This window comes from Athene cunicularia (assembly GCF_003259725.1).
Source record: "Athene cunicularia isolate RWA chromosome 11 unlocalized genomic scaffold, athCun1 chr11_part1, whole genome shotgun sequence".
Classification (NCBI taxonomy): Eukaryota; Metazoa; Chordata; class Aves; order Strigiformes; family Strigidae; genus Athene; species Athene cunicularia.
The window spans coordinates 18,156,895-18,179,548 of NW_020799113.1; the positions used below are offsets into that span (position 1 = coordinate 18,156,895).

The 22,654-nt window shown below is 50.7% G+C and overlaps 1 protein-coding gene across 1 annotated transcript in view; it reads left to right on the forward strand.

Moving 5' to 3' along the window:
* Positions 1-21,373, forward strand: part of CFDP1 (craniofacial development protein 1) — a 66,785-nt gene extending 45,412 nt beyond the window's left edge. The window contains exons 5-6 of the mRNA XM_026856967.1: positions 15,024-15,182; positions 20,647-21,373. Of these exons, the coding sequence (XP_026712768.1) occupies positions 15,024-15,182; positions 20,647-20,737 (250 nt within the window). The 3' untranslated portion in view covers positions 20,738-21,373. The remainder of the gene's footprint in view (positions 1-15,023; positions 15,183-20,646) is intronic.
* The last annotated feature ends 1,281 nt before the right edge of the window (positions 21,374-22,654 follow it).

The following is a 22,654-nucleotide window of genomic DNA, read 5'->3' on the forward strand; positions in this document are numbered from 1 at the left end:
AGTGATAGGAAATGACCTCAAGTTACGCCAGGGCAGGTTTAGATTGCATATCAGGAAAAAGTTATTCACTTAAAGGGTCGCCGAACATTGGAACAGGCTGCCCTGGGAAGTGGTTGAGTTGCCATCCCTGGAGGTATCTGAAAGACGTGTAGATGTGGCACTTAGGGACATGGTTTAGTGGTGGGCTTGGCAATGCTGGGTTAATGGTTGGACTCCACGATCTTAAAGGTCTTTTCCAGCCTAAATGTTTCCATGCATCAGAATTGTTTGCAGGCAAATTCTCCAGTGCAAACCACTGGAAACCACCAAATGTTTTGGAGCAACTTGAGGCATCCAGTTGGACAGGAGAGGACTCTGAATACACATGTAACTGGGTGCTTAGCAATCATTCAGCACACTGTGGTATGTGTGTCGGTATCTCAGGCAGCTCCCAGGCAGAGCGTTATAGCCTTGACCCTTGATGCATTTGTCATAGATGAAGTCAAAGAAAACAAGGGGTTGTGCTATGGGTGAGGCTCAATCTCATCTCTCTCTTGCCAAGGAATCTTCTCCAGGAACTGAGAGCAGGCAGAGTGGTGGAGGACCTGTCTCTAGCATTGTGGGTTGTTGGGTACAGCACGCTGTAGAGGCTTTCACTAGTCCTCATCTGGGACTTTCACCCAGAAACTGGTGCTGGGAATGTGAAGTAAAGAAACAGAGGAACTTTCACTAGCAGATCTGATTTCTAATTAAAAACCAAACAGCCAGCTAGAGGGGTGACAAGGTTTAGAGGATTGCTCAACAGGTCAGGTCAAAGGGAATTTAGCTGTCTGGGGCAGATCACAGAAACAGCAGAAAATTGAGCTGGGCAGAGACACAAAAAAGGGGCATAGCAGGAAGAGTCTTGAATTGCCATGGCAAGGTGTAAAAGGGCAGGGATTTCATAGGTTTGTAGCTGAAGGTCAGAAGCAACTGCTCAGTCACCTGATCTGAGCTCCTGCCTTCACTGAGGTTGTGGCATTTCCCTGAGAGCTCCCTGCGAGCGCTTGTGGTTGAACTACAGTCTGCATTTTTGAAAGAGGCATCCACTTGCAATGGAAAGACTTACAATTTGGGATCCACCACATCCTTTGGGAAGCTGTTCCCATGGTTAATGCGTTTACCGCGTAACTGTTACAGTTCCCTGAAGGAGTTTGAATCCTCAGCTGGCAGCCTGCCTGCCTTGCTCAGCATTGCTGCATAGCTCTCTGCCTCCTGAGACAAAAGTCTTGTTACAAAGGGACTAAATGACCTGCCCGGGGTCATGCAGGCTGTCTGGGAGAGCTGGGGACCTGAGCCTGCTCCCTCCAACCAAGAGTATGGGAGTGAGTTTTGTGAAGTCTTTGTCTGTTCATTCATCATGAGCCCGCTGATCTTGTCTCCTCTCTGGATGATGTGTATCTTGCTGTTTTGCCCTCGGCAGCTGGTAGGTCATGCAGGATTTGAGAAACGGCTCTGGCATGGTACCAACCAGAGGCTGTGGGATGCTCACCAGTGAATTCCAGAGATGATGTGTCATGAAAACCCCGGCCCTGCCACCCCCCTCTGCATGGGGCTGCTGGAGGTAGTGGGAGCCCTGCCGGGTTGCGGTCCCCACATTGAGAGCTTCAGCTTTCTGAGCAGCTTTTGATAGGTGGACTTTAGCTGCCGAATCTGTTTGGGAGCCTCCTGCTTTCTGTGGGCAGAAGGGAAGCTTTGCTCTTACCCCTCTGCCTGCCTCCAGCTGGAAGGTAACAACTGAGCTTGTGGCGGGGAAAAGTTAGCTGTTTCCATGTTCTTCCTCTGGGGACTTGAGATCTATTTCCAGTGAGGTGGGTCCCTGGGAAGAGGAAGGGCAGCTCTTCTAAGTGACTGATGCCAAAGCTGGAAGGCACTCTGATGTAGTCTTGCCAGCCTCAGGCATTAAAAAAACTTCAGTCAAGCCTTGGAAATAAAACATGGGATAATCTTAGTTTCTCCTCTTACATACATTTTGGGCTCTCTGTGCTGTCCTCTGATTTGTTACTGAGCTTTTTTTCTGCAGCCACCAGCCTTAGAAAGTTGTAGTTGAGAAGAAAAGCACATCCTTTCATCAATGAACTTTTTATTGCCACTTTCTCATGGGATGGACTTCAGCTTTTATATGGTAAACATCTTTAAAGCTTTTAGGCTATTTCCCTTCTTTCCTTACCCCATGAAAATATCATTTTTGGTTGTTTGGCCAGCTCTTAATCTGGGATGGAGCAGTTTTGGGTAAGGGAAGGTAATTGTGATGGATACCCTGGTGATGTTACCCTTCCTAAAATCAATGAAGTGTGATCAAACCCTCGTTCTTGTTTTATGGCTGCTTGTAGCAGTGCCCAAATGTTTATTGTCCCCCATAGTCCCACATGCTGCCAGGCCAGGTTTTCCACTGGAAGATAACACATTATATTCGTGCTATTTATTAACTTGCGTGACACTGCAGAGCAACTGCTCCACTGGGCTCTAGCATGTTGCTCGTTATAGTGATGCATTTGTGCTGGGGAGCCCTGACTTCACTTCCTGGGACCTTTCCCCTGCTCTAGGCTGCAAAGCTTTGCAAACGTTTGCCAGTGGAAGGCATGTATTTGTTTTAATCAGAACTATTCTTAAAGCTGTCAGATTAATTGCTGAGGGGGATCCCACCCTACTTCTGTCTTGCCTTTCTCACCTCGTTTTGATCAAAGACTGGCATTGATCAGATACAGTGGGAAGCTAATCGGGACTAAACGCTGGGGCTGTCAACGAATCACAAGGACAGAGCCAGGGACTCTGCCTTGCTGGGGGGATGCACCGGGGGTGGTTTCTCAAGGCTGGGGTGGTTGGGGTGTTAGATCCTCCTTGCGTGGCACCCTGCACTGTAAAGAGCAACCTGGGAGTCACACCAGCTGCTCTGCCATCCACACTCATTCACTTCAAAAATCCCTTTAGCGCTGGAACAATTCCATTAGCAGTACTTCTTAGGCGTGATTTGGAGCGGTTTCTCTGCTGATTAAAACCGAGTCCGCGCACCAGTCCGGAGGGCTCGTCATAACCAAGACATTCCCCGCGTACCTCGAGGCTGCTTGCAGCTGAAATCCTGAACAAAAGATCTGCTGTTAGACAAAGGAGGAAGGAGTGAGCCTCTGAAGAGAGAAAGAATTTCTCTTCTGTTTGCCAGCAATTTTTTTCTAACTTTTCTTTTTTTAAGGATTGGTCACCAATTAATCCGTGTCGTTTTGCAGACAAAGCTGTTTTTAAGGTTGTACGGTGAAATAACTTTAGTGCTGTTGGTTCTAGCAGCTCTGAATGTTCTCAAACAAATGCCTTTTAAGATAAAAATGGCCTGTGCTTGGTCCCAGCCCAGAGTTGTTGTCGTTATTGTTTTATTTGAAATGTCCCAACTGAACCCAGTGAAGTCAGTGAGAGCTGCAAGTGTTTGAAAGTCAAGTCACACTTATTTCCATGGCTAAATATGGGCGTAATACAGGGTGTTACTCTCAAATGCTCCAGCATGAGACCCAGGATGTAGCCCAGCAAGCACGCTGTATGCCACAGCTACTGATTGCAGTAGCTTCTGGCAGCTTTCAGGTCATCAACCTGTTAGACATGGGTACCAAAACCATCATGCCTTCTCACTTTTATTTTTTGCTCTTGCCTGCTGTTGGGGTGTGAGATGCTTCACAGCCCTGTGGGAGTGTAAGCTCTCTGGCAACATGTGTGTGTGTGCATTTTTGCTGATTTCTGTGCGTTGGATCTGAAATGAGAATAGTAGCAGCAGGGCATCTTCCCACCCACAATACACAGTGTGGACAGTTACAGCTTTATAAAAGGCATTTCTTGCCACTTCTCAGTGACAGCACTAAGACACCAAATTAAATGTAGCTCACCACCTTGGAGTGGGGAGGTGTACTGGTTCTCTGCTGGTGTAGCAAAATTAATCTGAAACTGGCACATTTATTATCTCAAAACATTTACAGAATTTAAGAGCAATGTAAAATATATATGAAGAGCATGCATGATTTTTTTCAATAAAAATAAATGCAAGCAGTGCTTTGCACTTTCAAGTCAGTCCATGTAGGAACAGTTTGGGGAGTTCTGGTGGATGTACATGGTCCTTCAGAGGCAGGAGCAGGTCTGGTTTGTATTGCATGTGTGCCCTGAGCGGAGGAGAGCTCACGTGAGGAGGTACTGCTGCAGCTTCCAGCTGGGAAGGGGCAACTCTGTCAGCATCTGGCCGCAGCTGCGGCACCGCGCTGAGTTAACAGGGGCGTAGCTTTGGCTGCAGACCAAGCCCGGCGTTACAGGTCCTCACCCATCAGCTGAGCATCAGGCAGGGCTAGTTAGTGCTGGGTTGGAATTGTTAACGTCTTCATAGTATCAAAAGTAATTTGAATGCTACAGCTCTTTCAATTAAGCTCCTGTTGAGCTCCATACGCAGATATTGTAACGTAATTGGCTGGCCCACTGCAAATGCATTAGGAGAGTCTGCTACTGAAACAGCCTCCGTCTGTGCTCGGGGCTGGAGAGGAGCCAGGGCGAGCCATGGTCTCCGCACAATGTCATACTGATTAGGAGGGTGCGAGATTTTGGTTTTGCTGAAATAGTTCTGCTAGTACAGCCCGGAGGGCAGCTGCAGTTTTACTGGTACAGAGGGGCCTTATGCCACTCTGAATTGTCCCTGGCTCTAGGGGCAGGCAGCGGTACTGCTGGGAGTACCTTTATCCTGCAGTAACAGCCTGTGCATGGCGTGTGCTGCCCAACTCCACAAGTGCAACTTTATTTTGTTGACAGTCACCCCATAACAACTGTCTGGGAGGCCTAAGGAAAATATTTTGCTTTCTCTGTCTCTTAGGAAGCGGGTTCTCCATGGCAGCAGTCCCCTCACAAAGGGTTCAGTCCTGAGCAGGAAACCCTGGTCCGTTCCCTAATGAGCCCTTCCTGCTGATAAGGGGACCTGCAGGTCAGGGGCTCTGCCTGAGCCAGCCAGCTCCCCCAGAACTGATGTGCTTCTTAATGAGCATGTCCTCCAGAGCCTCTAAAATGAGACTCCAGCCTGTGCTTCTCAACCAGGCCCTTGAGGGAGGTGGGTGCAGACCTAGATGTTATGGGACCTGCTTGAGGAGAGGCCAGCTCCAACAGAGCTGCCTACCTGTGTTACTGCTGCGCCTCTCTGCTATTCCTGAACAGAAGCATCCCATCTCTCCCCTGCTTGACAAATTTGCCTCTTGGGGTATGTGGAGACCAAACTCTGGTTTTATTCCTGGAAAAAACGTATTTGTGTATGCAGTATTACTGTGTTTACACCTGAGTTGTTCCCTGGTTTGGGGAGTGGACTGGAGAATAAGGTGGTACTACATCTATGCTGTCCTGTTTTGGAGCAAGGCAGCCCTTAGGTCTATTTTTCCAGCCCTGTGCTTTGGAAAGGTCTATCCAGCACAATTCATGACATGGAGATGAGCTTGAAGTATTTGTATATCTTGGAGGATGCACCAGAAGAGAAGTCACTAACTGGGATCTCCTCTGGCACCCCATGGCATGATGCTCTGTGAGAACCTTTACTACCTGCTGTGTCGGTTTTGCTGTTCATAAGCTGGAAACGTGGCACTTATTTCCCTCCCAAAGGTGAGGCGTGCTCTGCCAGAGCAAAGCAGCATTGCACAACTTGTAAAAGTCACACCGAAACTCACTGTGCTGGATTAATAACAAATCCAGCAATAAAACAGTAGCTGGAATACCAGAGCGTTGCCCTTTGGCAGGCCATTGCTCACTGATGCTGGTGGGTGGGAGTGACATGTTTTTTCCCCTGTGACAAATCTCTGTTCCCCCACTGACCATGTTTAGACACAAATACATCCAGAATCAACTGTGCCCATGGCCAGCTCTGCCACTGCCTGCAGCAACCCTCACCAAGGCAGCATCACACATGCATTCAGTCTGTCACATCTGCCCTTGCCTTTCCACACTGACAGAAACCGTGTCACCTCAGCCAGACTTCAGTTGCTGGTCTGTCTGGCAGTGTGCCTTTTACTTCCATCTTAAGCTTTTTTTTCTGTGTAGACCTTGGCTGCAGGCAGGTGTGTGGGAAGGAGAACTATCACTCTCACTTCTTGAGCGGTTACACCTTCTCTTCTGTATGTCTGACACATTGCTTATTTTAACAATAGTTCTGCTTTGTGCTGTGATCCTGGATTACCTCCTCAGCTCAGCAGAGTCGGTGTTGAAGACTTCCTACAAGTGGAAAGAAGCTGTGAGCATCAGTGTTCATGTAGGAGTCTTCGCTGTGAGGCTGTCTAGAGGTCTCGGAGTGTATGGGGTAACATCAAAAACTAGAAAAGACCTGGGGCTCAGTTTAGCTCTTCAGATTTTGCTAGCTTGCATTGCAACAGCAGCGATGGCAAAGCAACTTGGGGTTAACTTAGTTTGGCAAGCCTGGACAAAGCCTGAGAAGAGTTAACTCATGCTGTCAGCTCAAGTTAAAACCCACATTTCCTTGCCATTGTTTTAAGTACTTCAGGCTGGCTCTACTGCAGTCAGACCAGCCACCTTCTGGAGGGTAATTGTACTTCGGAGTGTTTTCACCAGGAGCTGCCGATTGTTCCTGTCAGCAAAGCCCTCCATGCAGTAGAAATAAATTTGCCTCGGTCAATCCTGCCTTGGCAGGATTGCAGGCAGGGTAATTACATTTTGCCAGTGTACTTACATCTCTTGCTACCTTTGGATGTAGCTGCCTGCTCTGTCGTGCCCCATGGCACCACCGAGTGGGTTTTGCCCCACTTGCAGCTGCTTTTCTACAGCAGACTGATGCATGTCGCTTCTCAGAGTGCAAGAAGCTTCGTGATCCTCACTACAGAGATACGGGTTTGTAACCCTGCCTCAAAAATCAGTTACTCCCAGAGCATTTCAGGCAGGTTCTTTGGCTCAGTTTATGTGTGCTTTAGGGTGTAAATGCTGAGTATCTGCTACCAGCTCAGCAAGTGGAGCATATGGACAGGCCCCGCTGAGTTGGCAGCGAGCTCCTTGGACTGCGCTGCCCTGGCCAGGCAGTGGGAATCAGGGGCTCCTCTCCCTGCCAGCCTGCCCACATTCACTCGGTCCTGGGTGCTGCTCTCCAAACAGGATTACCACCGCCCTGCCAGCCCTCCAGCAGCATCCACCCTGCCTTTTATCTTCATTTCCTCCTCACTTGCTTTTTTTCCACCTGGGACTTAAATGTTTGTTTATTTGGCATGGGGGAGGCTTTCTTGTTTGCTTTTTTAAAATACCTGTTATGACAGGCAGGGCTAAGAACAAGCTGGGCTGCTCTCTGCATCCATACCAGTGTCTGTTTGGGAAATAGTGCCAAGTAGGGGAAAAAAAAAAGACAGACAATAGGGTTTTGCCTGAGAGATGTTTCTGTCCTTGGCCACTTATGTGGAGTGAGGGTTGGGAAGAGCTGGTTGGTTTTAGTGTCTGAAGAGGCAGACCTGTTTTATCATTCTGGGGAAGGTTCCTGCAAGCTGGCAATACTGGGTGCCATGGTTCTGCTGCTGCCTGCTCCTGCCAGCCATCCACCCTAACTTTGAGGAGCAGATGGCACCGCGTTTTCCTTCCTGCCGTGTGCCCCTCTTCCTCCCCACCAGCGTTTTTGCTCCTCTGACAAGGAAGATGGTCTGGAGAGGCTGGGAGTGAACAGCAGAGCTGGCACACGGGCCCCAGCCAGGTCTCGGCATACATGTCTCACACTCACGTGTGGTGGTGTTGTTTGAAGGGAGGACAGCAGGGCGGGTGATCCGTGGTGTGCTGGGTAGGAATCTTCCACTTTATTAAAATGAAAGTATGTACTGGCTGCATCAGTTGCCCAGCTGTGGTTAGTTTGTATGAGAACCATTTCCTGCCGTTAAGGAAACTATTCAGCTTTACAGCAGTTCGTGGGGGGAATAGATATTACTATTTACAAAACCTTGTGCTCTTCTTTTTGATGAAGGGTGGAGTTTCTCACCTCGTCCCTGCCATCGAGGTGCTTGGGGTGAGAGGAGCAGAGCTGCCGCTGCTGTGTTGTGAGGAAATACGGCAGGCTCCAGTGGGGAAGGGAGGTAGGCAGGAGAGGGGCTGAAGGAGAGCCAGGGCTTGATGATGACCTTGGTACTTTCAGGGCTGCTGGGCCCTAGATGCCGTATTTCTGCATTTGGTGACATTTACTCATCAGCATCCTATTCTGACAGTGGGATCTGACGTGCTCCTCTGTAACAGGGAGCCAGTAGGGAAACAGTTTGTGTTATAGCTTATGTCTGAGTTTGGTTTTCTACGTGAAGATTCACAAAGCCATTCAGCCATGCTGAAAAAGGCCTGCGAGTGGATGCCTCTTGCTTCTCTTCTTGTGCCAGACAGCAGAAGTGCCCTTGCCCATTGCAATGCTCTCATCATCTAACGCACAATAAAAACTTATCTATCCTAGTTCTGAGCCTTCCTTGAAAGTGGATTTTTTAGTTTGTAGGTGTAACCTGCCTTTTTAAATGGTAAAGGTGATTTCTTTGATAATCTGTGTCCAAATGCTGGGGCAGGAGATACAGGGTTTTCCTGGCCTCACAAGATTTCCTTCTGATGAAATCATGTCATTTCTGTGAGCCCAGATTTATTTCGGAAAAAAAAAAAAAGATTGCTCTGTAATGCCTCAAGGAGAGTCACCAGATGCTTTAGATGTGTGCTGGAAGGTGATAGAGTGCCCAGCACCAAATAGTCTCTGCTCTGGGAGGTACAGAAGCCTGTGATGAGGCCAGAGGAGAAGACCCACTCGGTTGTCTTTTCTTCTCCACCATGTAGCTGCAGGGTGTGCAGGATGCCTTGATGGAATCAGCACCTTGGCCTAAGTCTTGCAGCAGCCACTTTGTCACAAGATTCTCATAGACAAAGTAGGTTATTAGCCACTCTGTTTAACAGGAGCTTGGAGGACTGGATTTCATTAGGAGAGGGAAAACAAGCATCTCACTCGTGATTTGTGTGCTTCAGTAACTGTCGTCTTAAGTGCATTTGCTCACACTATTTCCCCAAAACATGACATAACAAGAAGGGGGTGGGGGAGTGTTGAAGTGTTAGCTAAGCATTAGTAGCATCTTATTTTGTGTTCAGTGTTTGCTTCTTACAAATTGAGCCCTTAAAAGTATTGATAAGAAACAGAAGTAGGACCTTCCTGCTATAGAAGTTTTTGTTAACCGCAACAATGAGGATGATATATATGGCCGATGGAGAAGTAGCAGAGGGTTTGTGGTCCGCAAGGATGGAGGTCAGGCTGGAGCTGGGGATACTGCTTGATCAACACACGAGTAGGTGTCTTTTGGTCACCCTTCATTCACTGGAGTTGGACAGCATGAACAGCAGCTCTGGCAGTCTGACCTGCCTGGTCCCTGCCTGTTTCTGGCCTTTGGCTTGATCTTGTTTGGCCAGCTGGTGCTGGTTCAGCTGCTAAATAGTCTCTGTAGGTATTTCACAAAGATGGGAGGTACTTTCCCCAGTGTTGCTCTTCAACAGCAGCGGCATGGGTGTTGTGAATAGGAGAGGTTGATTTGTGAAGACATCCGAGATCCACTGTGTCACGGGAAACGTGAGGGCAAACAGGAGGAACAGCACAGAATGTCCAGTGCAAACCTCCGCCTTTGGGTAGCAGTAATCATCTGTACCAGTTAAGGAAGGAAATAACTGGCTCGGCAGCAGCAGAGCAGACAAAAATCTCAGTGAATCACAGGCTCAACATGAGTCAACGCTGTCACACGGTTGTGAAAAAGGCACACGTCATAGGATGCTGTGTAAGTTGCATGCTTTGCAAAGCATCTGAAGTATTCCTCCTGCTCCTGGTGCCGGTAAAGCTGTGGCTGGAGCCCTTTCTTTCCTGTTTTGGATGCTGCATTTCGAGGAAGTTGTGGACCAATAGCAGAGAGTCCAGGGAGAGCCGCGAGAGCAGTCAGAGGGCTGGAAACCATGAAGAATGAGAAAAGCTTGAAAGGACTCGAGATTGTTTAGTCTAGGAAAGAGCAAGCTGAGCAGGGGGGAATATGGAAAGCTTTCAAAGACATAAAAGGCTGCAGCGAAAAGTGAGAGAATGATCTGTTCTTAGTAGCTACTAGGAATAAGATAACAAGTCATGGGCTGAGCAAGGAAATTTAGTCACTGGGAAAAACTTATATAAGTGAAAGGCTGATGAAGCACTGAAACCTCTGCTGCGTGTGGGATGAGTGTCAGGAGGCCTTCAGAGAACCCATCTCTGGGTGAGTGGGAGAGGAACTCATCTTGCTTTGGCTGGCATGATGCACCGTGAGATCTTTGTAGCCCTGTTTTCCTCTTGCTTGAAGATTATTTTATAAAGCTTGTGATGAAGTCTGCCTCTTTGGAGGTAGGCATGCATTTCCTGGATGTTGCCAACCTTCGTTTTACAAGACAGCAGGGATTACATGTGACAGTGTGACTTTATCTTTGGTATAGCAGCAGTTATCCAAGGTCCTGGTCAGGCTGCAGGCTTGCACGGAGATGGGAGGAAGCTTTGTAGTTACGGACAGGAATAGAGGGCATGTTTGCCTGTGGTAGGGCAGCAAGGGAGCCCTTGGCTTGCTGTTTGTCCCTGTGTGTGACCGTGCTGGGTGATACACAGTCATGGTCCTTGTCCTGAAGACGCTAGATGGGTACAGGGGATTCCCCTGCCAAGGCAGAGCTCTCCAGCACACTTATTTGCTGGTTCACGGGCTGATTGGGGCTGTACTTTTTAATCGTGGAAAGTAAGAACATGTCTTTTGTGTCCTGAATAGGCGATTGTCCTGATTCTCATCCCCGGGATCCATTATGTCTTAGCAAATTACTTTCTCTCTTTTAAATGCCTTAGTGATTAAAGATGCCACAGCAGATACCCTTAATGAGTACAAAAAGGGTAATAATTCCTCTTGTTGGCACTGAATGCAATTAATCAGTCCCCTTTACTTGCTTTTTAAACAGATGAGGCATTTAAGGCCAAGCAAGTTTTTAATTGGACTTTAATGTCTCTCATTTACTTCATTTTGGCACAGGCATAGGAATTCCCACCCCCAGATTTGCTGTTGGATTTATTCAGGGTGATGAAAGGCTCAGCGTAGAGTGAAGACTCAGCAGCAGACTCAGACATGTCCTTCAGCCTGTGCCTGGCCTTGTCTCATTGCCTGGCCCAGGCTTGGTCTCGCTTCAAACAGCACAGAATTGTCCGGGCAGGAGCAGAGCCAGGTCATCCAGCCCAGGGCCTGTCTCCAGCATGGGGCTGACACTGGATATTAGAAGTATTTTTGGAGTAGTCATCAACACGAGGGCGCAGCATTGCCTGCCCTGTTTCGTTAGGTTCGCTTGCCTTGAAGGGACCATAGACTTGCAAGTGTGGCTATCAGGAAGCCCTTGATGGAGGTCCGTGTTCGTAACCTAGACTCTGTAGCCTCAAACTTCAGCTAACTTGTATCTTTTAAGGGATCTTCCTGAGATCCATGGCCAAGAGGAGATAGAGAGGCCTTGAGCACTGTTACAGATAGACGTGTGCATGTAGACAATGTTAATTTGTGCCAGGACTTACCATGGGAGAAAAGATGTGTGACAAGCAACCTTTGTCTAGCCTGCAGCCCCTGCTCCCTGCTGGGAAGCCAGCACTGCCTCTGCTCCCACCGCTGGCCACAAACCATCTTGTCTTTGGTTCCCTTCCCTCATGTAGATCCTTACACTGTGGTTTGGGGACATGGCAGCATGTCCCAGTCTGCATTTGTGCAGGGATGGACGCGGCAGCCCAGCCTGGCTGATTGGTCCCTGTCCTGACTCAGCTTTTCCCCACCAGCAGCTGACAGACTGAGGTTCAGCCGAAAAGGCACCAGGCTCGGCATGTGCAAGCCTGCCTCTGAGCCTGCTTGTCACTCTGCGGGGCAGGCGTTCCTCTAACACACAGCAGAGATCCTGAAATGGCTTCAAGTGGGTTTTCCAGGTGCGTGCTGTGTCTTTTGCAGTTAGGGCTGTATGTAGCACGCTTGGACAGTGGCTGTAGGCTCCTGCCCGTGGAAGAGTTGGTGCATGCAGGTGATCTGTGAGTGCCCTTAGACAGGTGAGATGACTCTTACACCATCAGGGTTCTTTGCCTCATAAACCATTTGGGTGACATCTAGGGCCAAGGGACAACACCCTTCATTTCTACATCCCTGCTTCTCCTCCTTCAAAGGTAGGCAAAATTGTAAGCACAAGTGAGTCTGGAAAGTTAAGTATATTCAGTGAAATGTGTTACTGAATGCCTTGTGTTAATTTAAACACCTTCTGCCTGCCAGGCTGGGGAGAGAGGAGTGTTGCCAGCTGGAACAGCCATAGCACTTTTCTAGAGCTGTCTCAGAGCATCTTTACTTTAAGTCCTGTGGTAAAACTCAAGGCCTCCCACTGCAGCATGAGGAACTGCCATACATGAGTACCAGGCTCTGCTGTCCAGGCAGCTGCTCAGCAGGGAGTACCATGGGGCATGCTTGCCCAATATTTTGTTTGGTGTTTCTTTCTTACCTGTCATATCTCCTCTCCTCCCACTCCCTCGCAACTTGAACACTCATCTGATACTGGGTTTGGTGGTTGTGTAAGGTTTGTGTGTAGTCCTGGATAGCCAGATGTGGGAACTGAATCACTCCAATTTTATCTTGTGCTGAGAACATCTTTGCACATTTTGCTCCCTTCTGGAAAAGACTTTGAAGATCACCTAGTCCAACCATTAATGTCACCCTGACCGTTCCCAACTCCACCAGATCCCTCAGCTCTGGGTCAACCCGACTCTGCAACCCCTCCAGGGATGGGGACTACCCCCCTGCCCTGGGCAGCCCATTCCAACGCTCAACAACCCCTTCTGCACAGAAATACTTCCTCAGAGCCAGTCTGACCCTGCCCTGGCGCAGCTTGAGGCCGTTCCCTCTTGTCCTATTGCTTGTTACTTGATTAAAGAGACTCATCCCCCCTCTTGCACCCTCCTTTCAGGGAGCTGTAGAGAGCCATGAGGTCTCCCCTCAGCCTCCTCTTCTACAGACTAAACCCCCCCAGTTCCCTCAGCCACTCCTCAGAAGACCTGTGCTCCAGACCCTGCACCAGCTTCATTGCTTGCACCACTTTCCTGCTACCTGCAGATAAGGATAGTCGGGGCCATCGTGTCTTGAAAAGTAAGAGAGACTCAGAGGCTGAGTGAGGATCAAGGTTTTATTGTATGATTGTGATCTGAAGAGCTGTAGACGTCTCGATGAGACATTCAGGGACAGAGGTGAATAAAAGAGCATCCAGCTTACTCTGTGTCTCTGCAGAGTGGAAAGTGCTGGCTGTCAGCCTGTGCTCCAGTGGTGGCCTGAAAAGAAATGAGGCCTGAGTCCTAGGACACTGCTGCTCCTCTGCCTGGGCAGTATGAGGAGGGGCAGGCAGCTTTGTCTGGTGGCTACAGAGCCTGCCAAAGTGCCCTTAATCTAAGGTTAGTAGCCTAAATATATCAACGTCAGGAAGCTGCAACCCCAAATGACTATGGCCATCCATTCTTGCATTGCAAATCTTCTGGCTGAGCCCTACGAAGATGTCATTTTCTTTGATTTAATTCCATATAAACTGTGGAATTATTTTCCTTTAGAGGCTTGCAAATTATGGAAGCATAAACCATGCTAATGATGCGATAAGTACAGCTTTGGATACGTTCCCAAGAACAGCTACCCCTGGGCAGGGCTTTGCTTGGCGAGTACTGATGGAGTGCAGTCTGCCACGCTTACCTGGCTGCCTTCCTTGGGCCCCCCCTTCCCCGAATTCCTCCATCTCTCAGGAACGAGAATCATTTCCTCTCAGGCTTCTTGCAGAGGCAAAGGCCCTGCAGACCTGAAGTTATCTCTGGAATGTGTGTAAACACAGAGTTCAATGGGATGCTGTTTGCCCCCCTCTCCTGGGGGGGTTTAAGAAGGGTTAATACAAGTTTGTTTTACGGGTTCCTAGCCCTGAGAATTGTCTTCCTCGGAGGGTGACCCGGCTGACCCAAGTCCCTGTGTGTGCATTTCCCAGAATAAAGGGGAGGTTCGGGGGCCCCACCACGCAGGTGGGATTTTGTCCTTTAAGAACAAGGAGATGAAAGACCAAGGTGGTCTTCCTGCTACATAGGGACCTGGGAAGTGGTGTGGGATCACAGTGCATGTGCACTGGGACTCAGCACGTCGTGTGATGGTGTAACAAGTGGGATTTAAGCAATCCTTGGACAGAAACAGGTTTGCAGTCAGGAGAAGGGTGGGGGTTACATGCGGTTCTGGTGCACCTGTCTTCAGAGAGTGTTGAAACGTAAGCAGGGGGACAAAATCTTAGAAAAGATGTAGGGGCTAGGACAAAATCCATTTCAATGAGAGGCATAAAGACCTCCATCTGTTTGTCAAAAAAAATATTCTGATGTAAATTTGTTTTGGTATACAAGTATATTATCAATGAGACCCGCCTAGGCACCAAAGGACTCTTGGATAAAATAAGCCACAGCAACCAGAACCTAAAGCTAGTCAAAATCAAGTTAGAAAACAAGCATCTTGATACCAATTAAATGGTTAATTCCTAGATGTGTTGTCAGCACTGGTGACGCACTGAGGCTGGATCCCTTCCAGAGAACAACACTTTAAACCGAAGACAAAGAACCAGGCTTAGCACGGAGGTGATCAGTGGAACAGCTTGGCCTGGTATATACAAGGGGTCAAACTAGATGATTTAATGATCTCTTTTGGCCTGAAAGCTTTCTGTTCTCTTAAGAAGATAAATGAAAAAGCCCTTTCACAAAAAGTGAGCACTTGAGATATGTGTGTAATGAACTCTGCTGCTTCCAGGGGAACGGCGGAGCAGGATCTGCAGGAAGCGTGACCTTGCCGCCCGCGGACTGCCTGAAGTTGGTGGCCATCTGTTTAGTGGCGGTGGCTCACCACCATCAAGGCTGCTTCTCTCATGCACGACGTTTCTCAGCTTTATTTTTAATTGCTAACTGATGCTGTCTTCCTGCATTTAAGTAACATTTGCTCCCTTATCTCCGTCAGGGTGAAGAGGCCAAGCGGTATGAGCAGCCTCCTGGGGAAGATTGGCTCCAAAAAGCAGAAGATGAGCACACTGGAGAAATCTAAACTGGACTGGGAGAACTTTAAGGAGGAGGAAGGAATTGTGGAGGAGCTGGCAATCCATAACCGAGGGAAAGACGGGTAAGAGGGACTTTACCTAATAGTAGTCCATCATTTCCCACCACTTCCTATACATGTAGGAACCCCATTGCTTGCTGCAGAGAGCATTCAGCAAACCCATGGGATTTCTGAAGGATTTATTCCAGGGATACATAAAGCTGTTAGCTGCTCTAGGTATCACGGGGAGACAGGTAGGTCTGGAAGCACGTGCTGCTCTCTGCTGAGAGCCTTGTGAGCTCTTCAAGTCCAGCTAGAGTCTGGCTGTGCTTTATCTTCTCTCCTGCTAGTGCTAGTGGCACAGATACAGGGTGAACCAGTCTAATGCAGAACTCCCACGAGGAAACACAATTGCCTTTGACCTGTTTGTTTGGGGTTTTTTTTAAAGTCTCAAATTGGGAGGTACGGTTTTTGTTCCATTCTTCAAATGACATATTCCAGCTGCGTCTGTCCTCCCTCCTCCTGTGTAAAGATGTATGCAAACCCAGAACAGCTGGCAAGGTGCGTTAAAGATTATGGCAGCACTGGGTGTTGATTCTGTGCATCAAGCAATGTTCACTCCAATGAAGTTAATGGAAGTATCGTAAAAGTAAATGGTGATGCTGTAAATAAAACAGAAAGTTAATAACATGCACTGCAGGGAAGGATAATAAGATCAGAAGCAGCATTTCCACTACAAGTGCCTCACTAAGCTCTGGGAAAACGTAACCAGCTTACTGGACAGCTCATAAAATGTATTTTTATTGTAAGCTGTTCTTCTACTCTGCAGGAAAAAACTCAGAGCTTCTGCATTCCAACAGATTGGATTTTGTATTTCAAATAGATATTTTACAACTGCTGGGTTTTTTCAGTTTGGCCTTGCACCCTTCCACAACACCCCTTCTCCATCAGATCTGCTCTGATCTGTCTCTGGACATTCGCCCTTGAACAAGTAGAGTGATTCAGTGGGAGTGCTGCAGGGGGACAGGGCATTCCTCAGAGATCCCTGAGATCCCAGGAGGTGAGCAATTTACCTCATGTTAGGTGTGGCAGAGCACGTGTGCACCAAATCACTGCTGATGCTGTCTGAGGCGTGGTGAATATCATGGTCAGAGCCCTGTACATGAGGCTCTCCGGTGAAATGTCCATGCCACAAGTCTGGAGGCAGAGCCAGGCTGTATACTGAGATGGAGGAGGAGGAGGAGGAGGAGGAGGAGGGTGATTCTCCCATGAAGCCGCATCAGGAGCTGCAGGTTGCTTTGGGAGAACACACCTCCAGGGGAGGGTCCTGTTTCTGTCTGTGGCACCTGGCTGGCTTGTCCCAACAGGGTGTGGAGTGAGAATTTGCCCTACATAGATATCCTGAGCGGCTGCCAAGTGTGATAACAGCTTTGGGCTTTCACTGCTCTGGACTGGGCTGATGGTGGTAGTACCACCATTAAAAACCAGACAATCTCCTGATGGTTGCTGGGACGCATCGTTTCTTTCTTCATGTGGTGGAATCGCCTGAATTGGGGTCCATCGCTCTCAGCTGGACTATATACACCCCAAACAGTCCAGGCTGCCCTGCGTGAGCGTTCTGTGGCATCTCTTGCTTGTTCAAACCCAATATGCTGACCTTTCTTGGCCAGTGCTGTTTTCTTTCCCACCCTACACAAGTAGGACAGCTCGCCCTTCATGCCTGGCAGACCTTTCTGGAGACGCTGACATAATGGCCCTTGAAGGCTGAAGAAGGGATCAGCACACTGAAAAGATGAGCAAAGCAGAGAAGCAATTTCAAGAGCATCTGTAAGCTTGAACAGCTTTGGGTTTTGCTGCCTGTCACATCCCAGGCTGGAAAATCTACCGGGCTATTGGCAAGCAGTTTTTGTCATTATATGAGAAACATGATGCCATGATAACTTTAGACACTCCTTACAAATCTGTTTGTGCTAGTCAAGCATGTAATGTGAGGGGATCAACCGAGTATCTGCTCACTGAGAATTACTTCCACCTTCAAGGTAAAGGGAGAAGGGAGGAGCACTGATGGATGTGCAGCCCACTTCATTTCTGCTCACAGGCCACCTGTAAACACCCGTGGGGTGAAGCGTGCCACAGTGTGACAGGGCAGCCAGCCTGCCTGGGGATCAGATCACACAGACACAGCTGCTACTGGCTTCACGTTGTTTTGCAGGAGCCTATTGTCTCTTCCGCAGCCGCCTCTTCTCCTTTAATAATGTAGGCTCTGCTCACCCTTCAGTGGGCAATCATTTACACATCTCTATAAAAATTGTAATGAGCCGTTGTTAACCCTTCGACCCAGGCAGGAGGGAGCGGGGCGCTGCCTTTATCCCTGGTGCTGACGTGCGTTAGAAACCTCTGGTCACCGCGTATCCTGCTTTGTAATTGTAAATATCTGCCTGAGGAGGAGAGCCACAGCCGGCTCCTGGAGGGGTCTGCCCAGTGCCACGGGTGCCTGCACACTGTGGGGATGGTCCATGCGTGTCTCGAGCAAAGCAGGAGGCACTTTTTTTTTCTTTTGTCTTGGAAGGGAAGGCAGGCTGAATTTCTTTTTTGTAGCAACCTTGCAAAAGTTCACAGCCCAGAGCTCCTGGTGCCTTGGACCTCCCCTGCCCTTCTCCAGCAGCGACACGTGCTCGGCCAGCGCACCAGTGGCCAGTTGAGCATCAGTTATTGGCCAGCCACAGCCTGGCCCTGGGATTCCCAAGGCAGAGGGGACCTGTGCTGCCCCGTGGCTGTGTCCACCCTTGCCTCTGATTTTCCTCCCTTCCTATCACCATCCCCAGGCAGTGATTTGCATTCCCCCCCACAGCGGGATCCAGGCTTGTGCAGCCTGGTTGTGTCAGATCCTGAGGGCCTGTCCTGGATTTGACAGGGGGAGCTGAAATAAGGAGCAGAGACAGCTATCCCCTTCGCTGTTGATCTCTCTGATGGGCTTTATAAATGGAAATGTGTAGCAGCCTCTTAATTGGGCCACCTTTATAGGGCAGGCCCAGTGGGGGAGCAGCCCCGCTCCCGGTGTGGGGCCAGTCCCATGCGCTCGTGCACTGGGTAACTGATGGTGACTGTCCGGGGACAGGCAGCACTGATGAAACCCTCCCCAGAGCAGTTTGCAGCTACCCTTGTTAGCAGAGACAGACAGCCTCTTCTCCCAACAAATTCACCTTCTCTGCTGTGGATCACATCTGCTCTGTTTCCAGTCAGGCTGATAACTTACCACAGGGTATTGATTCAGGTAGCAAAGGTTATTTGGACAAGCACCGGACGGGTGTTTGTGCCTTGCTCGTGCACTTTGTACTGCCGTTTGGCAGCACCTTGTCGGCTGCACGGAGCCAGGCTGGGAACTGGAGATTGAGCTGCAGCTCCGGTGCAGGGGAGCTTGTGCTGACCCTGCAGACATGCTGCTTCCCCACTTGTGTCTCTCAGCACCTCCAGCCCCGATGTGCGTGCATTACAGGCTGGCCGGGTTTGTTGCCTGCCCCATAAACTGCAGTGTATGCACAGGTAGTGAGTGCCTTGCAGGGTCTGCTCTGGCCCCCACAGTGCTTTTCTGTGGCCAGCCAAGGACAACGCCACGGGGCAACGTCGCAGTTCCTCCTCCACGCAGAGCTGCTGGCTGCAGCCGTGAGGCCACATTCCTGGGTCATGATCCGTATCGATCCTTCAGGAGCCAGTTCCTGCCCGCCGGAGAGGCACAGCCGACACGGAAGAGGAGGAAGGCACTGACCCCTTACTGGGGCTGGGGGAAGGGAGTCGCAGAGAGGCTGTAGGAGCTTCAAATTCAGTAACTTGGGCAGTTGCTGCCCCAGCAGTTGGGATGTTCACAGGTTAACAGCGGTAACCTCTGTCCCTTGCCTTCCTGGCCGTGGTTGTGGTTGGTGTTTAGCAGCAGAGGGGGAGGAAAACCACACACCCAGCAATATGACACGCTGTAATATACAACATGACCCCCCCTGACTTCCTTCCCGTGGCCTCTCTGAGCCCGGCTGCAGGAGCGGGTCACCTCCCTGCTTGTGGGGATGAAGGGAAGCGACACTCCCCTGCTCGCCTTTCCTGAGTCAGTGTGGGGAGGGCGCCAGAAAAATACCTTCTCATGGCTGGCACATCGTCTGTTACACCGCGCTGGGCCCCTGCCCCTCGCAGCCAGCAGAGAGGAGCTGACCCAGTTGTGTCAGCATGAGACGGGCTGCGATGGGAATGGGGTGGTGGCAGGGATGTGCAGGGCTGTTCATCCTCCCAGGGGAATCGCTCGCTGAAATGAATTTGGATTAATTTATTTCCAGTGATGACTGGGTGGGCAGGAGCATCAAGGCCATCCCTTGCAGCAAGGGTGAAGGCACCCTCGTGCTAGGAGCACATTGAGCGCTGGTTTGATAGTTGGAGCATAAAGCAGAGACCTCGTCACCAAAGGCAGCAGAACCCCTCTGTTCTGGAGGGGCCACTGGTGGTGGGAGGGGGCTTCACCCTTCCCATGCACCTTTGTGCACACCGCCCACTGCACAGGAGCCTGGAAAACCTGCGAGCCCGCGGGATGCTCATCTTTCCTTCAGCTTTCAGTCTTGCTTCCAAGCAGTGGTTCTCTGGTTAGCAGGCACGGCTGTGGTGCAGGAGAAGCAGTGGCCGCAGAGACAAGCTGAAGGCGGTGTCTCATGCATCGGAGAGTAATGACCTTGTCATGACAGCCAAGCGTTTGCCACCCTGGAACAAATGCAAAACAATTGTGATGATTCAATTACAGCTCCTGTTTTGAATTGCAATTTCACTCCCTCTGTAGGTTAATTAGTAGCACAGCCCCAGGCTATCTGTGGCAAGGGTTTGCAGCAAAGCACATTAAAATTCAGCTGCATGCCGTTAATGAGCGGCAAGGTGCTTTTCCAGGCGCAGGCGTGCTTGCTTTCTTCCTTGCAGCACTCAGGTGCCTCACTGAGAGGGAGAAGTAAATACTCTGCGGTGGTTAGGAGCGGGTCTGTGGCTGGGAAACACCTGGCCTGGATCCCTCAGCTGCTGCAGGCTCGCTGGGCGATGCCAGTTGGGTCCCTAGTGCTTCCTGTACGTTACCAGCTTGTATGGTGCGTTGTGCTGCTGTGGTTCGGTTGGAGGTGCATGGGCAGGGTCACCTGGGCAGCCAGAGAGGAGCATCAGAGCTGCCTCTCCTGCCAAGGACCAGCCCTGAACCCATTCAAGTTGTGAAGGTCATTGCTCAGACGTAAGAGGAGAGCTGGAACGAGAAGCAGCCAGCCCATTTCTCCAGCACATGGGGACCCTCCACCTCAGACCCCTGTGAGATTCCTGGTTTCTCACCCCAGGAAACACCCAGCAGGCCACAGAGCAATTTTGGTGTCTGTGGGACATGCTCAGTGCAGTGATCAGCTCCTGGAGAGAGAGGGAGGGAGGCAGAGGATGCCTTCCCTCCCTGCTCATCCCTTCAGATCAGCTTTGCCCCGGGCTGGGGGCAGCACTGGATGCTGTAGGCACTGCCTACAGCCTCTGCCTCTCTGCCTCCCTGCAGGTACATCGAGAGGAAAGCATTCCTGGAGCGTGTGGATCACAGGCAGTTTGAAATTGAACGTGACATCAGACTGAGCAGTATGAAGCCCTGATGTGCCGGGTGTGGCCGCGGGGGATCCTGCTCCCAGCCAGCTGCCCGCCTCCGCTGGACCACCAGGCACAGAAACCGTTCTCTACCCAAGACTCAGCCTGTATGTCTCAACGTACAGGTTTTTCCTTTTACTGTAATAGTTTGGGGAGGGTATTTGTCAGTGGGCAGGGGGCACTTTGAGCATTAAATGGCCCAGCAGGTGACAGGAGCGACCAGCATGATTCTGGCAGGCAGCTTTCCAAGGAGAAGAGATTGGTGGCACCCATCGTTTGTCATCCCTGGGCACTCCTGGCAGCAGGCGGAGCTGCCGAGGCTGGGAGGGTGCTGGAGCCTGGTGAAGGCTGGGCTGGCATATTTGGTTGCGCGAGCGGAGCTGCGGGAAGGCTTTGTGGCTGCTGTGCGTGCGTAAGCTGTGGGTTGGAGCCCTTCTCCCTGCCCCAACAGCCCCGCAGTGCTCCCTGCCCCTCCACGCTGTGCTCTTGCCCGGACAAAGCCGAACTGTCTGTACTTGTTTGTGGGGTCTGATGATGCTGGGGGGGTTTAAGCAAGCCGATGAAGAAAACCTTCCTTGTTCACGCTGTCAAGAAGATGGGAGCAGCTGCAGCAGGGGTGTTCACGTGAATAAAGTATTCCATCCCAACAGCCTTGCCTGCTGGCAGTGTGGTTTGTGTGAGACACAGAGGATAAAGAAATTAAGGGTCACATACAGTAATGAGTGTCTGACTGTCATGGTGAAAATCCCTGCTCTGAGGTGCCTGGTGTCTGCCTTGATAGCAGCCTGAGGGTCAGAACAAGTGCTTGGATCACTTTCCCTCCACAGTACTGGTGCTGGTGGTGGGATTAAATGCAGAACTGGAGGACGATGAGGACAAAGCAGTCCTGTAGCAGTGCTGCAGGGGTGAGGAAACGTGCCCAAGGCACGGCCATGCAGGGACATTCAGCAAGGGGAGCTGCCTGGGAGGCAGAGCAAGGCGCCTGGGCATGGAGCAAGCAGCCAGAGCTGGAGCCGGCGACACACCATCGCCTCGGCCGTCCCTTCTGGGCCAGTGCTGCCTGAGTTCAGCAGCTCCCAGTGTTTGGCCCGTGCACGGCCTCGAAGCTGAGGTGCCCACCAGCCTCCCACCATGGGATGCTCTGGGCCCACTCGGCGGGGCAGCCCATGCCAGTGCTGTGAGGGGACGGAGGCGGCACAAGCCCCATCCTTTACACTAATGGGGTGAGCGATGCCACTGCTGCCACTGGCCCCTTGCCCACGGCTCTGAGCACGGTCTCGGCTTTGGACTTACGTGTCAGCTGCTGAGTCAGCCCTGCTCTGTGGCCGGAGCCGAGAACAAAACACCACGTGCTCAGGGGGAGCTGCAGCCTTTGGCACCCTGTTATGTACAGAATCAGCTGTGAGGGACCTGCTTAAACGAGCCCGAAATTGGACAAAAACAAAACAAGGAGGGTGATGACATGTTTTCATCTCCAAATGCTTCCAAGTCAGTTGCTGCTTTGGTTTTCATTGCAAAAACAACTGGAGTTGTTCAGGACACAGTTGTGGGGAGGTTTCAGCTTGGACCTTGGTGGGGACTGTGGGGTAAGGTGGGGGCGTTGCGGTGCTGTGGTCCTGCTCGGGGCAGTGTGGGGGCCATGCCCGAGCCCCTCTCTCCTCCCCGTGTCCTGGGCTGGGGAGGCAGCTGGGTCTTGCCCTGCTTCCAGGGGCTCTCCCAGCAGGGGCCCCGAGGCAACCCTGTCTTGTTTTGCAGCGGGGCCTTGCTGATGGCACAGCAGCTCAGCCAGGGCAGCCACGAGCGGGGCTGAGATGGCTGGGCCTGCCCTAAGCACTGAGCAGGTGGCCGGGGAAATGATTTGCCTTTTGCTACACTTTGCTCTGCTGGGTCTGAGGAGGAGAGGAGAGAATATTTGGGATCTTCTC